The sequence below is a fragment of the Pectinophora gossypiella genome, chromosome 13 (genome assembly GCF_024362695.1).
Source record: "Pectinophora gossypiella chromosome 13, ilPecGoss1.1, whole genome shotgun sequence".
Taxonomy (NCBI): domain Eukaryota; kingdom Metazoa; phylum Arthropoda; class Insecta; order Lepidoptera; family Gelechiidae; genus Pectinophora; species Pectinophora gossypiella.
Genome location: NC_065416.1, coordinates 15,855,079 through 15,870,614, shown reverse-complemented (window position 1 = coordinate 15,870,614; position 15,536 = coordinate 15,855,079). Strand labels below are relative to the sequence as shown.

Here is a 15,536-nt window from a genome sequence, read left to right as displayed (position 1 = left end):
GGGGGAAAAATGACGGGAATCGGAATGCGCGCGTTCCGCGAATAGCCGTGCGGATGGATGTTTTGCGCGCGCGTGTGGGCGTCGCGTAAAAATATTGTCGTGCTGCGCCCGCGCGGGTCTTGGCAGGGCCGCGAGCTGTAAACATTGCACGCCGAGGTAAGTAACTTATGAAGTTGAGTACCACGGCGCGTGCCGATATCGTCCTCGTGTCAGCTTCGCAAACAGCTTACCCGGCTTAACTGACATGCTCGTGCTATCATAAAGCGGGTGCTCGACTTTCCTGTTCGCGCGGATTGTTCTGACGCTCGAGAGAAAGTTCAGGGCGCTGCGCAAATACAATACACGAGCCAGTTTTTATCCCGCATACGTGCAGACGGAATATTTTTATATTCGACTCGGATACTTGATATTATCGGGCGTCGGAGCTAATGTTTTCGTTCGTTATTTTTGCGAGAGGCCGCGCATCAACATACGTTCTAAAATTAATCGGGCATATTACTCGGGCTGTAAATATAGTAAGCAGACGGACGGACCTACATCGCGTATAGTTTGTATATATGTGTCGTATATCGGTGTATTTATATGCGGAGAGAAGTTTTTATAAATACCGTCGCTGCTTCGGGCGCGTTAAAACGAGACGCCGCGGCGTGGTGCAATATTTTGGGAAAAGGTCACGGGAACAAGGTTCATTAATTTATGGCCACTTTTATGTATGTTTATATTAATGTCGCTTCATTATCAGATCATTGCCTTTGTATCGTTATTTAGCTACATTTGTCAACTCCATTACCCCTGAGCCCTGAACTGTACATATTAGTAGCAGCGACCGAAAACTGAATGGGGAAGTTTAATTACCCTGGGAGGTTGGAAGACGGTAGAAGGCGATATAAAGTAGATAATAAAGTGTTGGTGGATGGGTTACCTGCATGATCTGGTGGTGGAAGCTGGAGTCGGCGGCGGGGAGGCGCGGCGCGTGGGGCGGCGACGGCGTGTGCGGCGGGCCCTCCGCGCCGCTCTCGTGCGCCATCTCCGCTGGAAAGATGGAAACAACTGTTAATATAATGTTGGATAAAGTAAAATCCATCCACCAGAGGTAAAAAGGCCACATTGAAACAATTCATCTAAAACGCAATAGTGCAGTTTAACATTAGGGCATATAAAAGTAAGTGTGCAATGTCAACAAATGACAAAATGTCTTTTTAAGAAGAGAAGACCCTTATGACATGATGGACTAATGTTATGGGCGATAGGCTGATCTCTTATCACCATAAGGTTTATCATATCCAGCTTACGACATCGTATCAATAGTGGCTGCAAGTTATCTTTGATTACTTGTGGCTCTGCCCACCCCATTAGGGACTACGGGCGTGAGTTTATGTATGTATGTAAGACCCTTATACCGTATCCGTGGACGTAACACTGCGGATCAACCCGGCTCAATCGACCTATTGGGAAAGCATAAAACCTTCAACGGTTACCAAACCAAAATCATATTAAGAAACATTTTATTTTACACAATCAACAAAGAAATACTTTATAAATAAACTTCAACTTTTTAAAGGTCTATCGTTATGTAACAACGAGCACGTGGTATTGAGTGGGGTTGCAGAACAAGTCACCCTCAGAAGCCCGATAAAGGCGTAACGAACTGAACAATTCAAAGTTCCCATTGCGTAACGGAAATACTCATACCAATCAGTCGACGTAACTCGAATAAAACTGGAAACAAAGGGTTCGGAAATCAGAAATCATAATCATTTATTTAACGTAATTATCATGGGTAAACTTCTTGAAAGTCACATTTAAATTTACGTCATGTCGCAAGGTGTTATGGTTGATTAGAAGAAATGACAAGAAACTACAACAGCAACACATCTTTTAAATAAATGAGTATACATTACAAGTTATTTAATAACTAGAGGAACACATTTAATACCAGACATTTTTATCATTTAGGTAATCATTAATCTTTTAATAAGCTTTTTTACATAATCTTCATCTGAGATTTAAATGTATTTTCTGACGAATTTAAAATATTATCTGGTATGTTATGTTATGTATCTGGTATTTACAAAAACAAAAAAGATTAATTTGATTTACTTAATCTAGAAATGAATAGCAATTTTATTTTTATCCCTTGTATTGTAAGCATGCCTTTCACAGTTTCTCGGAAGGAGGGATACATTTTTACGTACAAGATACGTGTTAAAATGTAGCTAGCGAAAAGCGGCGTAAACAAATGGTTGCACAACCAGCCAACCACACGGATACAGATGCATGACACAACCATACGGACGGTATCATACCTATATTGAAATACTCGTTACGTGCTCTACCTAACAGGTTACTCTGTAATCAACTGCATAATTGACAGTGTTATACAACATTATTCCGCTTATAATAAATTAAGTTCTTCTACTATCATGTGGGTTGTAAGGTGGATTACCAACCCCATCAACCCTGGTGTCAGGGTTACTGTTGCGCCGCCAAAGGCCCCTGACGAGCGATGTAACGACTACTTAAGTAACCGGTACTAACAGCTTAACGTGCCTTCTGCACGGATCATCTTACTTTTGGACAATCAGGTGATCAGCCTGTAATGTCCTAACCAAACTAGGGATAAATAAATATTCATTTTAAACACATAACAGTCGGGTAAAAATCGAAATCGTTATGACGAATCAAGTCAAGTATCCTTTAGGCATAAAAACTCGGCTATTAACCACAACTTAATACCAAGAAATATACTTATACAAAAACCTTTATATAACCTAATGCCAAAGCAATTGGCGGCTTGATCCCCTAGTAGTATGATTGCAACCAGGTAAGTACAGACTAGAGTGGCACGGCATGACATTGCGGTAGGTTACTGGTCCAGTGCCCCACCGACCTTCCCCTGTGACCCCGGTGACCCACATTCAGGGGGGGACGGAGTTTCTAGTGGGCTGCTCTAGATACAACACTTATTGAGAAACTCCATCTAGACCTCAAATTGGTTCTCAGATATCAATATTGATCTTATCGGCGTAAAATGTATATTGGGGGATGTAAGCCACTGAGATAATAATAATAATAATAATATTTATTGACAAAAATATCGGTACATAGTTTTCCTTAAGTTAAGCATAATTGACATGAATATAATTGAGTAGGTACCATAGCCGACTAAGTATATAAATACTTGTATTTCAGTCTATGATGCCTCTCTCCTGGAGAAAGACACAAAAATATAGCCAGCATACAATCCTATGTTTCCGACAGAGTCAACAAAAAAGTTACAATAAAGTTATTATCATACAAAAGGTTGTGAACCTCTCTTTGTGTAATGTAAACCAAAAGCATACGGGAACAGCGGGATTACTTTTAAATGACGAACTAATGTTATTTAAGTGATAGAAAATACTTTTATTGTACTTAAACTTTTACAAAACAAACAATCGTAATACATCGCCGATCAAAAGCATCGAGAATAGAGCGATATCAACGACAAGTGACAGTTCGTGGGGAGACGTCCAAAAACTCGAATACACATCTAACAATCAATAAGTTTAAAATAAAATCTTTAAGTATGAAATATTGCGATAAATAATTATTTAAAAGTGTTCAATAATTATTATAAAAATAATATATGATTATTAGGTACATTTAATACGTTAAAATTCTGTTTGCTAACATTCGGCCTATTCTGACCTCGCACGTGTCCCCACGTGTAATTAAATAGGTATCATACCTAAACATAAAAAAAAAGAAAACTTGAGTAAACATGAAAATAAGATTTAGTTTTATCATTACTGTTAATTGCTGTTACTGTCATAACAAACTTAGATAACTCAAGCTAATTAATTGAGCAAATCAACATTATAGTATCACTACATGTGCTTAGTGACGCCAAAGAGGGCTAGTAACGCCACAGAGGGCTTATTGCGTAAAAGAATATTCGCAACGCCATAGAAGGATCATACCGTCACATAGAACTCATAACGCCAAACGGCTCGTACGCCACACGGGCTCGCAACGACACACGAGTCCCGTAACACCAACTAGTCACGTAACGCCATTCGGGCTTGTAATGACAGACGAGTCTCGTAACGCCACACGGGCTCGCAACGCCACAAAGGACTCGTAACGCCACACGGGCTCGGTACGCCACACGGGGCTCGTAACGCCACACGGGGCTCGTAACGCCACACGGGGCTCGTAACGCCACACGGGGCTCGTAACGCCACACGGGCCTCGTCTCGCCACAAGGGCTCGTCTCGCCACACGAGCTCGTAACGCCACACGGGGCTCGTAACGTCACACGGGCCTCGTCTCGCCACAAGAGCTCGTATCGCCACACGGGCTCGTAACGCCACACAGGGCTCATAACGCCACGCAGGGCTCGTAACGCCACATAGGGCTCGTAACGCCACATAGGGCTCGTAACGCCACACAGGGCTCGTGTATCAACATTATAATAATCAAAAGTTAAATTATTTACCCTTTTTTTATACAATTATTTACCTTTTTTATACGATTTATTTATACATTAATATCTTAACCAGTATCGGAATCACTTTCTACTAGGTCATTGGAGAAAACCAACCAAGGATGAATCTTATCCACAGCGTGCACCGCTTTATAAGCTGGCTTACCAACACGTTTAGTAATCGGAGTGTCCTCAACTTCATAACGATCATTCTCAAGGACTTTTACAATTCTGTACGGTCCACAACATTTAGGTTGTAACTTCCTACTCTGACCTGATAAACTATAAACTTCCCTTTCAACACGTACTAGATCACCTACTTTATACATATGAGCTGGTTTCCTATTCTTGTCATATCGTGTCTTTTGTTTTTCTTGTTCTACTGTCATTCTTTCACTTACATTAGCCCTAATATCATCTCGCTTCTCTAATTCATGTACGTCCGATACGACAGCGTTCATTATACCGTCCGAAACGCCAGTTGGTATGATGCCGAATAAAACCTCTGCAGGAGTTTTACCAGTGGCTTTATTGATTGTGTTGTTTAACCCCCATTGCACTTTTGGTATCTTGTTGTCCCATTCATCATCAGGTCTATCGTGGTTCAAAGCTGTGAGAGCGTCTACAATAGAGCGATTGTAGCGCTCAATTTGACCATTAGCGCGTGGTGTCGCTACAGCGTTAACAATATGGACGATTCCTTTATCTTTGACGAAAGTGCTGAATTCGTGACTAGTAAAACTTGTGCCTTTATCCGTTATTAGTCGACGTGGTACACCAAATAACGAAAAGTAATCTTCAAATACGTTAATCGTCGTTTTGCTTTTACAATTCTTAACCGGCTTAATATATATATATTTAGTAAAAGAATCTATTATTGCGAGTATGTAAGAATTACGTTTCTTGCTTTGGGGAAATGGTCCACAATGATCGGCGTGTAGAGTGTCAAAAGGTTTATCGGGTTTCGGGATCGGATGCAGCATACCTTCCTTTGGCCCTCCAGGCACTTTGTTATGAGCACAATGTAAACAGGATTTACAGTATTTTTTTATAAATCGTCGCATGCTTTTGAACCAATATACTTTTCGAATTCTGTCATATGTTTTATAATAGCCAAAATGTCCGACGTCATCATGATTGCTCTTGACTATTTGCCATCTGACGGATTTCGGCACAACCCACAACAGGCTGACATTATCATCTTTTTTAAGTACTCGATAAAGTCTATTATTTTTTACAGTAAAGTTATTCTTTATTTCCACTATATTATCGTTATCTGGATCTTTTAAAATTTCAACTATTCTTTGTAACTCATTGTCAGCCTGTTGGACAGTTTGTAGCCACCTTTCGTCGATGCCAATTGTAACAGCATCGATCTTAAATATGTTTGTGTCCTCGTCACGAGCTGGTGGTTTCATTGAGTTTATTGGGTTTCGGCTCAAGGCATCTACGTGAGCCATTTTAGCCCCTGCACGATACTCTATGCAAAAATCGAACTCTTGCATGGCAATCCACCATCTTGCGACTCGAGGTATTAAATCCTTTTTACTCATTGTACTTTTTATTGCACTGCAGTCCGTAACTAGCTTAAATGGTACTCCAAGTAAGTATACTCTAAATCTGTTCAACGCCGTGATAACGGCAAGGGTCTCCAACTCATACGCATGAAACTTTTGCTCCTCGGGAGAAGTCTGCCGACTATAATATGCAATGGGTTGAAGACCTCTGCCACCGTCCTGAAGTAAAATCGCACCAACTCCAAGTTTACATGCGTCCGTATGAACTTCAATTCGAGCTTGAGGATCATACAGAGTGAGAACCGGTCTGCTGATCAAAATATCTTTTAGTTTATTGAATGCATTTATTTGTTCAGATTCAAATCGCCACGGTTCGTTCTTTTTTGTGAGAATAGTAAGCGGGCGAGCAATCATTGAAAAGCCTCTTACAAATTTACGGAAGTAACTCGCTAGTCCAACGAACTGTCGGACTTCATGCACATTCTTTGGGATTGGGAATCGCTTAACTGCGTCCATTTTAAGACTTCCAGGTCTAACACCGTCTTTAGAGATTTCATATCCCAAATACTCAATACGTTCCTGAAAGAAGACGCATTTTTTCAAGTTCAGCGTGAGCTTGGCCTCCCTTAACATCCCAAACACTTTCTCGAGTTTATATAACCCTTCTTGGATTGTCTTGGACGGAACTAACAAATCATCCATGTATGCTACCACTAAATTTCGGCCTGCTCCGTTTAACATGGCATTTATAGATCGTTGAAAAACGCTCGGAGCGTTTGCTAGACCAAACGGCATACGATTATATTCATAGAGGCCGTCTGGTGTAACAAACGCTGTGAGATGTTTACATTGTTCGGCTACAGGGACCTGATAATATCCCGAGGCTAAATCCAAACTCGTGAAAAAGCAGTTCCCTCCGAGACAATCCAATTTATCTTCTATCCTAGGCAGGGGATATTTGTCTTTCAAAGTTTTCCTGTTTAAAGCGCGGTAATCAATGCATAAACGTTTTTGGCCGTCCTTTTTGTTGACCAATAGGACTGGACTTGCATAAGAAGATGAACTTTCCCTTATGATACCGTTCTTAAGTAAATCTTCTATGATGGCTGTAAGCTGTTCTTTTTCTTTAAAAGACATTCGGTACGGATTGTAAACAACCGGAATATCATCCTTCAGTTTTATTACCATCTCTGTCAAATTAGTCTTCCCTAGCTCAGACAAATCTAATGCGAAACAATCGCGATACTTACTCAAAAGATCATGAAACTGTTTAGCTTCAGTGTCAGACAGTTTTACACCTGTTTTTATGTCATTCATGGGTAAAGGGATTTTCTCTTGCGTCGATGTATCTATTAAGTTAACGTGAGGTTCAATAACTTCTTCGTATTTCATCCCTCTAGCCAGTGGATGGTTTTGTTTGAAATTTAAATCCGTGTTCGAAATATTCGAAACCATAACATAACCAACACCGTTCACAAAGTTGTATAGTCCCGGCAAAACAAGATAATTTATTATATTTGTAGCGCAAAATGTTTCCGGAATATAAAGAGAACCATTTAACGGCGTTGTCGATTTAACTTCAACCGGGGAAGTAGAATTAGAATCAATAACAACGTTGGTTAAAGTACATAATTTTAGTTTGACGTTGTCCTCGCTACACTCTACACTGGGAGCTTCATAAAACACCAAATCTTTAGACGTTTTATACATAACGACGTTTGGAAGCTCGGAGAAATTTTGACCTATTATGGCATCGCATGGCATATAATGATCTGCAACGACCATCAGATCTACTACAGCCTGAACGTCATCAACTTTCAGTAACCCGTCTACAACACCTAATGGTTTAACACAGGAATTACCAAAACCTCTCAGATTTGGTAAATTACTCAAACTTTGCAGAGAGCCGAAAATTTCTTTCATTTTGCTTTCTTTTAATAAAGTACAGTTGCTTCCTAAATCAATAAATGCTCTCATCGAATGACCATCTAACTGAATATCCTTATAATATTTATCGTTATCTGATTGATCTGATTGTATACGCAAAACAGTTTTGTCGTCTGTGGAAGCTGTAAGTTGTAGCAAATTTGGGTTAATATTTTCATTGCTATTTTCGATTGAATTAGTAGATGTGAACGTTCTCGTGCGACAATCCTTCGCCAAATGTCCCACTCTACGACAATTTGTACAACGTTTCATAGGCTTAGTACACCTTGATCGAATGTGTCCAGCCTCCCCACAGTTATAACATATTATCTGAGTTTTAGAGGAATCTGCACCACTGTTAGTTGGTTGAGTCGGTTTCGAATCCCTGTTCCAATTCTGTCTACGTCTAACCATAGAATAACTGTCATTTTGAGAAAGAGTTTTAAGATACGAGAATAAATGTTCAGGTTCCTCAAATCGGCACGAATTTGCGCTCATTCTGACAAATTTATCTTCAATCCCATGAACTAAACAGCCTACCGCTTTACGTCCGTATATTTCGCATTTATTAATCAAAATCATCTTCTCATAATAATATACATCCAATGGTTGTCCAATCCTACAACGCACCTGCAACATCCTTTGTAATAAATCCCCGTAATTTTCCGTAGAAGGAAATGCAGACTTTAACTTCTCCATCCATTGGTCCCAAGTATGCAAGAGCGATGGCAGTCCTTGATACCAGCGCCTAGCCAAGCCTGTTAATTTAGCTAAAGCATAGTGACAAGTCTGTGTTTCATTCCATGAATACATTTGTGTACATTCATTAACTTTGTGAATCCAAGACTCGATATTCTGTGTACCATCACTAGGGTCAAATTCAGGTATCGGATTAACATGAGTGGCTAATGAGTGAGATGGATATATTGTTGGAACATTATTTGTAGCAGCTTGATCATGCACTGGTTGTGCAACGTTCGCAGTTTGATATGATGTCCTAACAGGTGGCGTCTTGGTACCATCCCTATCACTCCTTGTGACAGAACGTCGCCGCACTCTTTTGGACTCTCTATAATGTCGTCGACGTTTTTCGCCTGCATTACTCTTTTGTTTCTTGCTGCGTTTACGAGAATATTCCACACTCGAGCTCGATGACGAGGAAGAAGTGCTACTAGAATACGAATAACGTCGACGATGTTTATTAGTATCTCGACGTTTTCGAGACCGAGATCGTCTAGTTGAACCCATAGTAAGAGATTCCGATTTTCTAAGTAATAATCCAATCAATTCGATCACTACTCCCTTAACCTATAATATACCATACTGTAAATTATATACCATATATGACCAATATACCATACATGACCCAGATAGTAATTAGAATATTATTTTGATAAATTGTTCAGAGCAAGAGACATAACACACAGATAACTCGTTACATATAACACATAGTATGCATACTAGTTTATTAATAAGTATATGTATAAAAAAATATATAATTATTATACACTACAAACTTCAAAAGATTAAAACAATATTTACAAAATGTTTCTTTTCTCCTTTTTTTTTTTAAAGTGTAACTGGAAATTGTATCATCAAATTAGGTAGGTAATCTTTAAAAGTAAAACTTCTCCAAACAGTCGCAGTTAAATATAAGATAAAATGTTTTATTACACAACATAACTTGTTGTGACTCTTGTTTTGACTAAAAAGTCTCTTGTTTTAAGTAAGAAAAATAGGAACACACTTTGTGAATTAACAATAGTTTTAACAGTCATGAAAATAATTTAATCAAATTATATTTAATCATAAAAAGTTTATCTTGTTTTTTTTTTTTCTATTTATTATATTTATTCTTTAGGTCTTTAACTTCAATTTATTTATTAACTTTCTTGTATTATTTTTGTACTCCACTGTAATGTTTATGCACATAAGATTTTGTTTAAATTGTTATAAAAATTAGTTTATTATTATTGTTAGTAGGTAAGTAGAAGCGTTAAGTTCAATTTAACTAGCAGTTTATATTGTTTACACAGTTTAATAACACACAGGGATAACTTGGAACGCACTGACCTTTCTTCATCCATTACATTAACATTACCACTTTCTTGTTATAGTGGGCTCGTATCCTGGCTTCTGATTGTAAACCAAAAGCATACGGGAACAGCGGGATTACTTTTAAATGACGAACTAATGTTATTTAAGTGATAGAAAATACTTTTATTGTACTTAAACTTTTACAAAACAAACAATCGTAATACATCGCCGATCAAAAGCATCGAGAATAGAGCGATATCAACGACAAGTGACAGTTCGTGGGGAGACGTCCAAAAACTCGAATACACATCTAACAATCAATAAGTTTAAAATAAAATCTTTAAGTATGAAATATTGCGATAAATAATTATTTAAAAGTGTTCAATAATTATTATAAAAATAATATATGATTATTAGGTACATTTAATACGTTAAAATTCTGTTTGCTAACAGTAAGATGTAAGTGTACGTGAGTGATTGTGAGAGGGTGTGTGAGAAGAGTAAATACAATGTTCTTATAACTAATCATTAAATTGAATACAAAGTAGATTTTTAAAGGATTCATACATAAGTTTAAGGGTCTGACTGATATATAATATACATGTAATTGCAATTTATTTTAATCATGACAAAATATGTAATAATTCTTCAGTGTCGTCATACGATAATTTTTGTAACCACTTACGGAGCTCGGTGGCGCAGCGGTAAACGCGCTCGTTCTGCGATTGTTGAAGTTAAGCAACTTTCGCAAAGGCCGGTCATAGGATGGGTGACCACAAAAAAAAAGTTTTCATCTCGAGCTACTCCGTGCTTCGGAAGGCACGTTAAGCCGTTGGTCCCGGCTGCATTAGCAGTCGTTAATAACCATCAATCCGCACTGGGCCCGCGTGATGGTTTAAGGCCCGATCTCCCTATCCGTCCATAGGGAAGGCCCGTGCCCCAGCAGAACGAAGTAAAACAAGAATTGACTACTATACTACTAGGTAGTATTGATTGATTGGGGGAACTTAAACTAGATATGTGATCCACGCAGGATATTTTTTTTTGCCAAACACAACAATAATAAAACAAGAATAATTCATCATCATACGACATTATAAGAATATAAATTAATATCATCATCATCATCAGCCCATTAACGTCCCCACTGCTGGGGCACGGGCCTTCCCTATGGATGGATAAGGAGATCGGGCCTTAAACCATCACGCGGGCCCAGTGCGGATTGATGGTTATTAACGACTGCTAATGCAGCCGGGACCAACGGCTTAACGTGCCTTCCGAAGCACGGAGGAGCTCGAGATGAAAACTTTTTTTTTGTGGTCACCCATCCTATGACCGGCCTTTGCGAAAGTTGCTTTACTTCAACAATCGCAAACCGAGCGCGTTAACCGCTGCGCCACCGAGCTCCTCATAAATTAATAATATTATTATGTCAGCTCAAATATAAAAGAGGTGAAAAACTGTTTCAAAAATACACTTCTCATCAAAAAAATCGAAACACTTCCGTTTTCATTGTTTCTGTCCGAATTTAACACAAAAAAGAATTCATACGATGAAAAAAAATACATAAATGTATAGCTGGCAGTTTGGCCATTACAGTAATAAGCGAAAATTCTAAATTCAAAATTAGAATTTCATTTGTTTATCTTATAAACGAAATGAATCACTGTTTTGAGACAAATGTGTGTTTAGGGTTGGAGTACATTTAGCGTTTAAAAACTAAAAATTGGCGCCTATCCTTAAACTTTTTGTTTTTTATTTCAATACTGTGACTTTGGAACGTCTGAAAAAAGGTTTTTTTTCTAAAACGTATGGATACTTCGCCCACAGAAGCCGCCCAAGTTGTGGCATTGCTGGATTCTGGCCTTAGTCAGCGTGTTGTGGCTGCAAGACTGCATCTAAGCCTGTCATCTGTTCATAGAGTCTATAAACGTTATCGGGAGACTGGTTTGTTCACGCGCCGTTCAGGATCTGGCAGGAATCGGGTCACTTCTGAGCGAGATGATCGATTTATTGTAACAACTTCTTTAAGAAATCGACGCCTTAACGCTTTTCAACTGCAGCAGCGGCTTCGTGTTGTACGAAGGGTGGCTGTAAGTGACTCTACAATTAGAAGAAGGTTGAAGGATCGTGGACTGGTACCGCATAAGCCAGCAAATGGGCCGAAATTAACTGCAGACCATCGAAGAGCGCGCCTTAACTTTGCACGTGAGCACCTAAATTGGTCATACCTACAGTGGAGCAAAGTTCTCTTTTCTGATGAGTGTAAAATTATGCTGTATGGTAACGACGGAAGGAACAAGGTCTACAGAAGAGACGGAGAACGCTATGCACAATGCTGCATTGAAGAAAAGGTCAGCTATGGTGGCGGTTCGTTGACGGTATGGGGAGGAATCAGCGCCGACGGTAAGACAGAGCTTGCTTTCGTGTCTGGGCCACGTCTGCCTGCACTAAACTGTCATCGGTACGTCGAAGAGTGTCTCGAGCCTCATGTGATGCCCTATGCACATTTTATTGGCAACGGCTTCATATTCATGCACGACAATGCTAGGGCTCACACCGCGGGCGTCGTACGAGATTATCTTAACGAAGTCGATATCTCTATTACGGAATGGCCAGCAAGAAGCCCGGACATGAATCCCATTGAACATCTGTGGGATGAATTAAAGAGACGAATTCGAGCAAGAGATCCTGCCCCAGAAACACTTAGCCAGCTGCAAGATGCAATCCAAGAGGAATGGGACAATATACCACAGCATGTGATCGTGACTCTCATCCGATCGATGAAGAACCGTATGGAAGCAGTAATTAGAGCTCGGGGAGGGAATACAAGTTATTAAATAAACGTTTTTTAGCTTTTTTTTTCATTTACGTGTGTTGTTTTATCCATTTCCTTTATACTCCATACGGAATAAAAATGACTCATTTAACAAAATACGAAACCTATGAAAAATTCATTTAAATTTAGAACATTAACATTAAGATTTGATAAGCTCATATTACTCACTATTAAACGACATTTAACATTTATTCCTAAATGTACACATTTTTCTGATAATCCTGACAAAACGTAAACTTGCAAGGTGTTTCGATTTTTTTGATGAGAAGTGTATGTCCTCAACAAAACAATAATATGTCCTCGCGATTCCAATAACAAAAATGTACGAGTATTTCCGTGTTTGAGTGAAAAAATAATAAATTTATGTCCTACCGTGACGTCGGAGAGGATATTATCGAATAATAACTTTGAAAGTCACCTTCAAACGTCATTGGAATATTAGCTATAAATAATTTATATAATACGTGCATTATTCAGAGTCTGAGAATCTAAGTCTACGCTTAATACCTACATGTAAGCACTGACCTACGACAAGACTTTATTTGGTAAACTGAATTCGAACTAAAGCTAAGTCACTACAGTATATTATTAGGGTTTTTTGGGGCTTGATTTATAGCACTAGGCTGCGAGCACACAAGGCCGTGTGGACTTTTCAAAGTTCCTATTCTTATACAAACACACCATATACTTAGTTATATATAATTACAAATTGAGTCCATAATTTGTATTTTATTACTTTTAAAAGTTTCACCGTAATCGATATTGTTATTGGAGTTAGTACTTGTATTGAATTATAGACTGTTATAATGTTAGTATTTGCGAAATCATCGAGGGACAGACTTTTGCCTACCCTAGGAATATAGGTCGGGAGGGGTGAGGCAGGCCCGGGGGGTGACGGGGGGCGAAAGGGGGTGTACGGGGCAGAAGGGGGCGACGCCGGAGTTATTTTCGGCGGACTATATTTAGAACCCTGGGGCCCGGGCGCCCTTCGGATTCGGCATTGTACTGACAAGTACAAGGGTTACTTTGGTACATGAGTACTCACTTTGTGGGACTGTTGCTAACTCGTCTAGACTTTCAATAGAATTAAAATAAAATTTTCCTATAAAATACAAAATTCCTGCAGACATCAACTTAATTTGAATTTACTTTCGAAAGTTCTAAAACTGGCTTTATCTCTGTTTTACACTCGTCGTAAGTGAAAGACGGCATAATTTTTAGAGTTGTCAGCTTAAATTATTGTTTTTTAAGAAACGGCACTAATATGTACCTACCTAACTTAGTTTGTTTTTTAAAAAATATCAATTTCTAATATCTATTACTATTGATAAACAACACTAACTGAGCATACGGTAAATTTAAGTTCTTCGAATTCGAAATTCAAAGTTTAAATGAGTGATGATCAAAAGCACCTCACGAAAACTGCCAATAAATAAAATATGACTCAGAAATCAAGACTCAATTCGATAGTGTAATAAATGGAGTCATAATTAAGAAAAAAAAATCCTTGTTCTATAAATACTGCGTGGCTCTATGAGTCATCAGGAGTCCGAAATTGTATCGAACGGGCTGAAATTTTCCATTAGCGCGAAGACTCGCCTCCGACGCCTCCGGGGTAAGATAACAATAAAAACTTGCCTTGTGTTTGTGTTCTACTTCTATCGCCGGGCGATACGGTTCATAATTGATCGAAGTTGCTGACACGTGGCGGAATATATACCTTCTAGGCATATACTTATGTCAGTAACTTTAATATTGAGCTTCATATAACTGAATGACGGTGAAATATATGTCTAGATATTAGCGCTACAGTCATGTGAGGGGCCTTTGGCGGCTCACTAATAACCCTAACACCAGGGTTGATGAGGTTGGTAGACCACATCTCAACCCACACGGTAGAAGAAGTACTATAGCCTAACACCGATCTCTGGTAAAGTATTAACAGAATGTGTGCAGCTGCTTATCAGCCCGAAAATGACATGAAAAATCCACGAGTCCATTTTTCCACGAGTTGAACTATCTAAATGGGTTACCAAAAAGTAGATACTACGAAATTCCATGGAATTCCATGTAGGTATTCATTCCAAGTTATTAAATAAGTAGAGAAACACATTTAATACCAGACATTTTATAGTGTAGATAATCATTAATATTATAATATGCTTATTTACATAAAGTAAGCTTCACATGAGCTATATTTTCTTTTTCTGACAAATTCAAAATATTGTCTGGTATTTTATTGTAAATAGTATACATAACTCTAAAAATGATGAATTTAATTTACTTAATTTACGATAGCATTTGAATAGCAATTTTAGTTTTATTCCTTGAATTGTAAGTATGCCTATCACAGTTTCTCTGAAGGAGAGATACGTTTTTACGTTCATACATAATGTTTTCATAAAAATATTGACTTGCGACCGTCAATTTTATTTTTGTTCCTCCATCACCATTTGCTGTAATGTAGATATACACCTGCCATACTCATGCGCACTATATTTATACAGGATGTTAGTGACATCGTAACGAAAACTTTGAGGGATGATTCAGACCATGATTCTGAAACCGAAAAAGAATGGAACTGAAAATAATTTAAAAAAACACAAAAAAAACATGAATTTTCCGACAGGAAATTCCACTTGATATCAACTTAGAATCATGGTCTGAACCATCCCCCTCAGTATTCGTTATGTTTCACTAATACCCATACCTACCTGTATGTACTTGTACGGGGTGTAAGTGACATCGT

The 15,536-nt window shown here is 38.5% G+C and overlaps 1 protein-coding gene across 6 annotated transcripts in view; it reads right to left on the bottom strand.

Moving 5' to 3' along the window:
- Positions 1 to 15,536, bottom strand: part of LOC126372108 (histone deacetylase 4) — a 122,640-nt gene that overhangs the window by 20,243 nt on the left and 86,861 nt on the right. For all 6 annotated transcript variants that reach the window (XM_050017687.1, XM_050017685.1, XM_050017684.1 and 3 more), the window contains one exon: positions 923 to 1,032. In XM_050017687.1, coding sequence (XP_049873644.1) covers positions 923 to 1,032 — 110 coding nt within the window. The remainder of the gene's footprint in view (positions 1 to 922; positions 1,033 to 15,536) is intronic.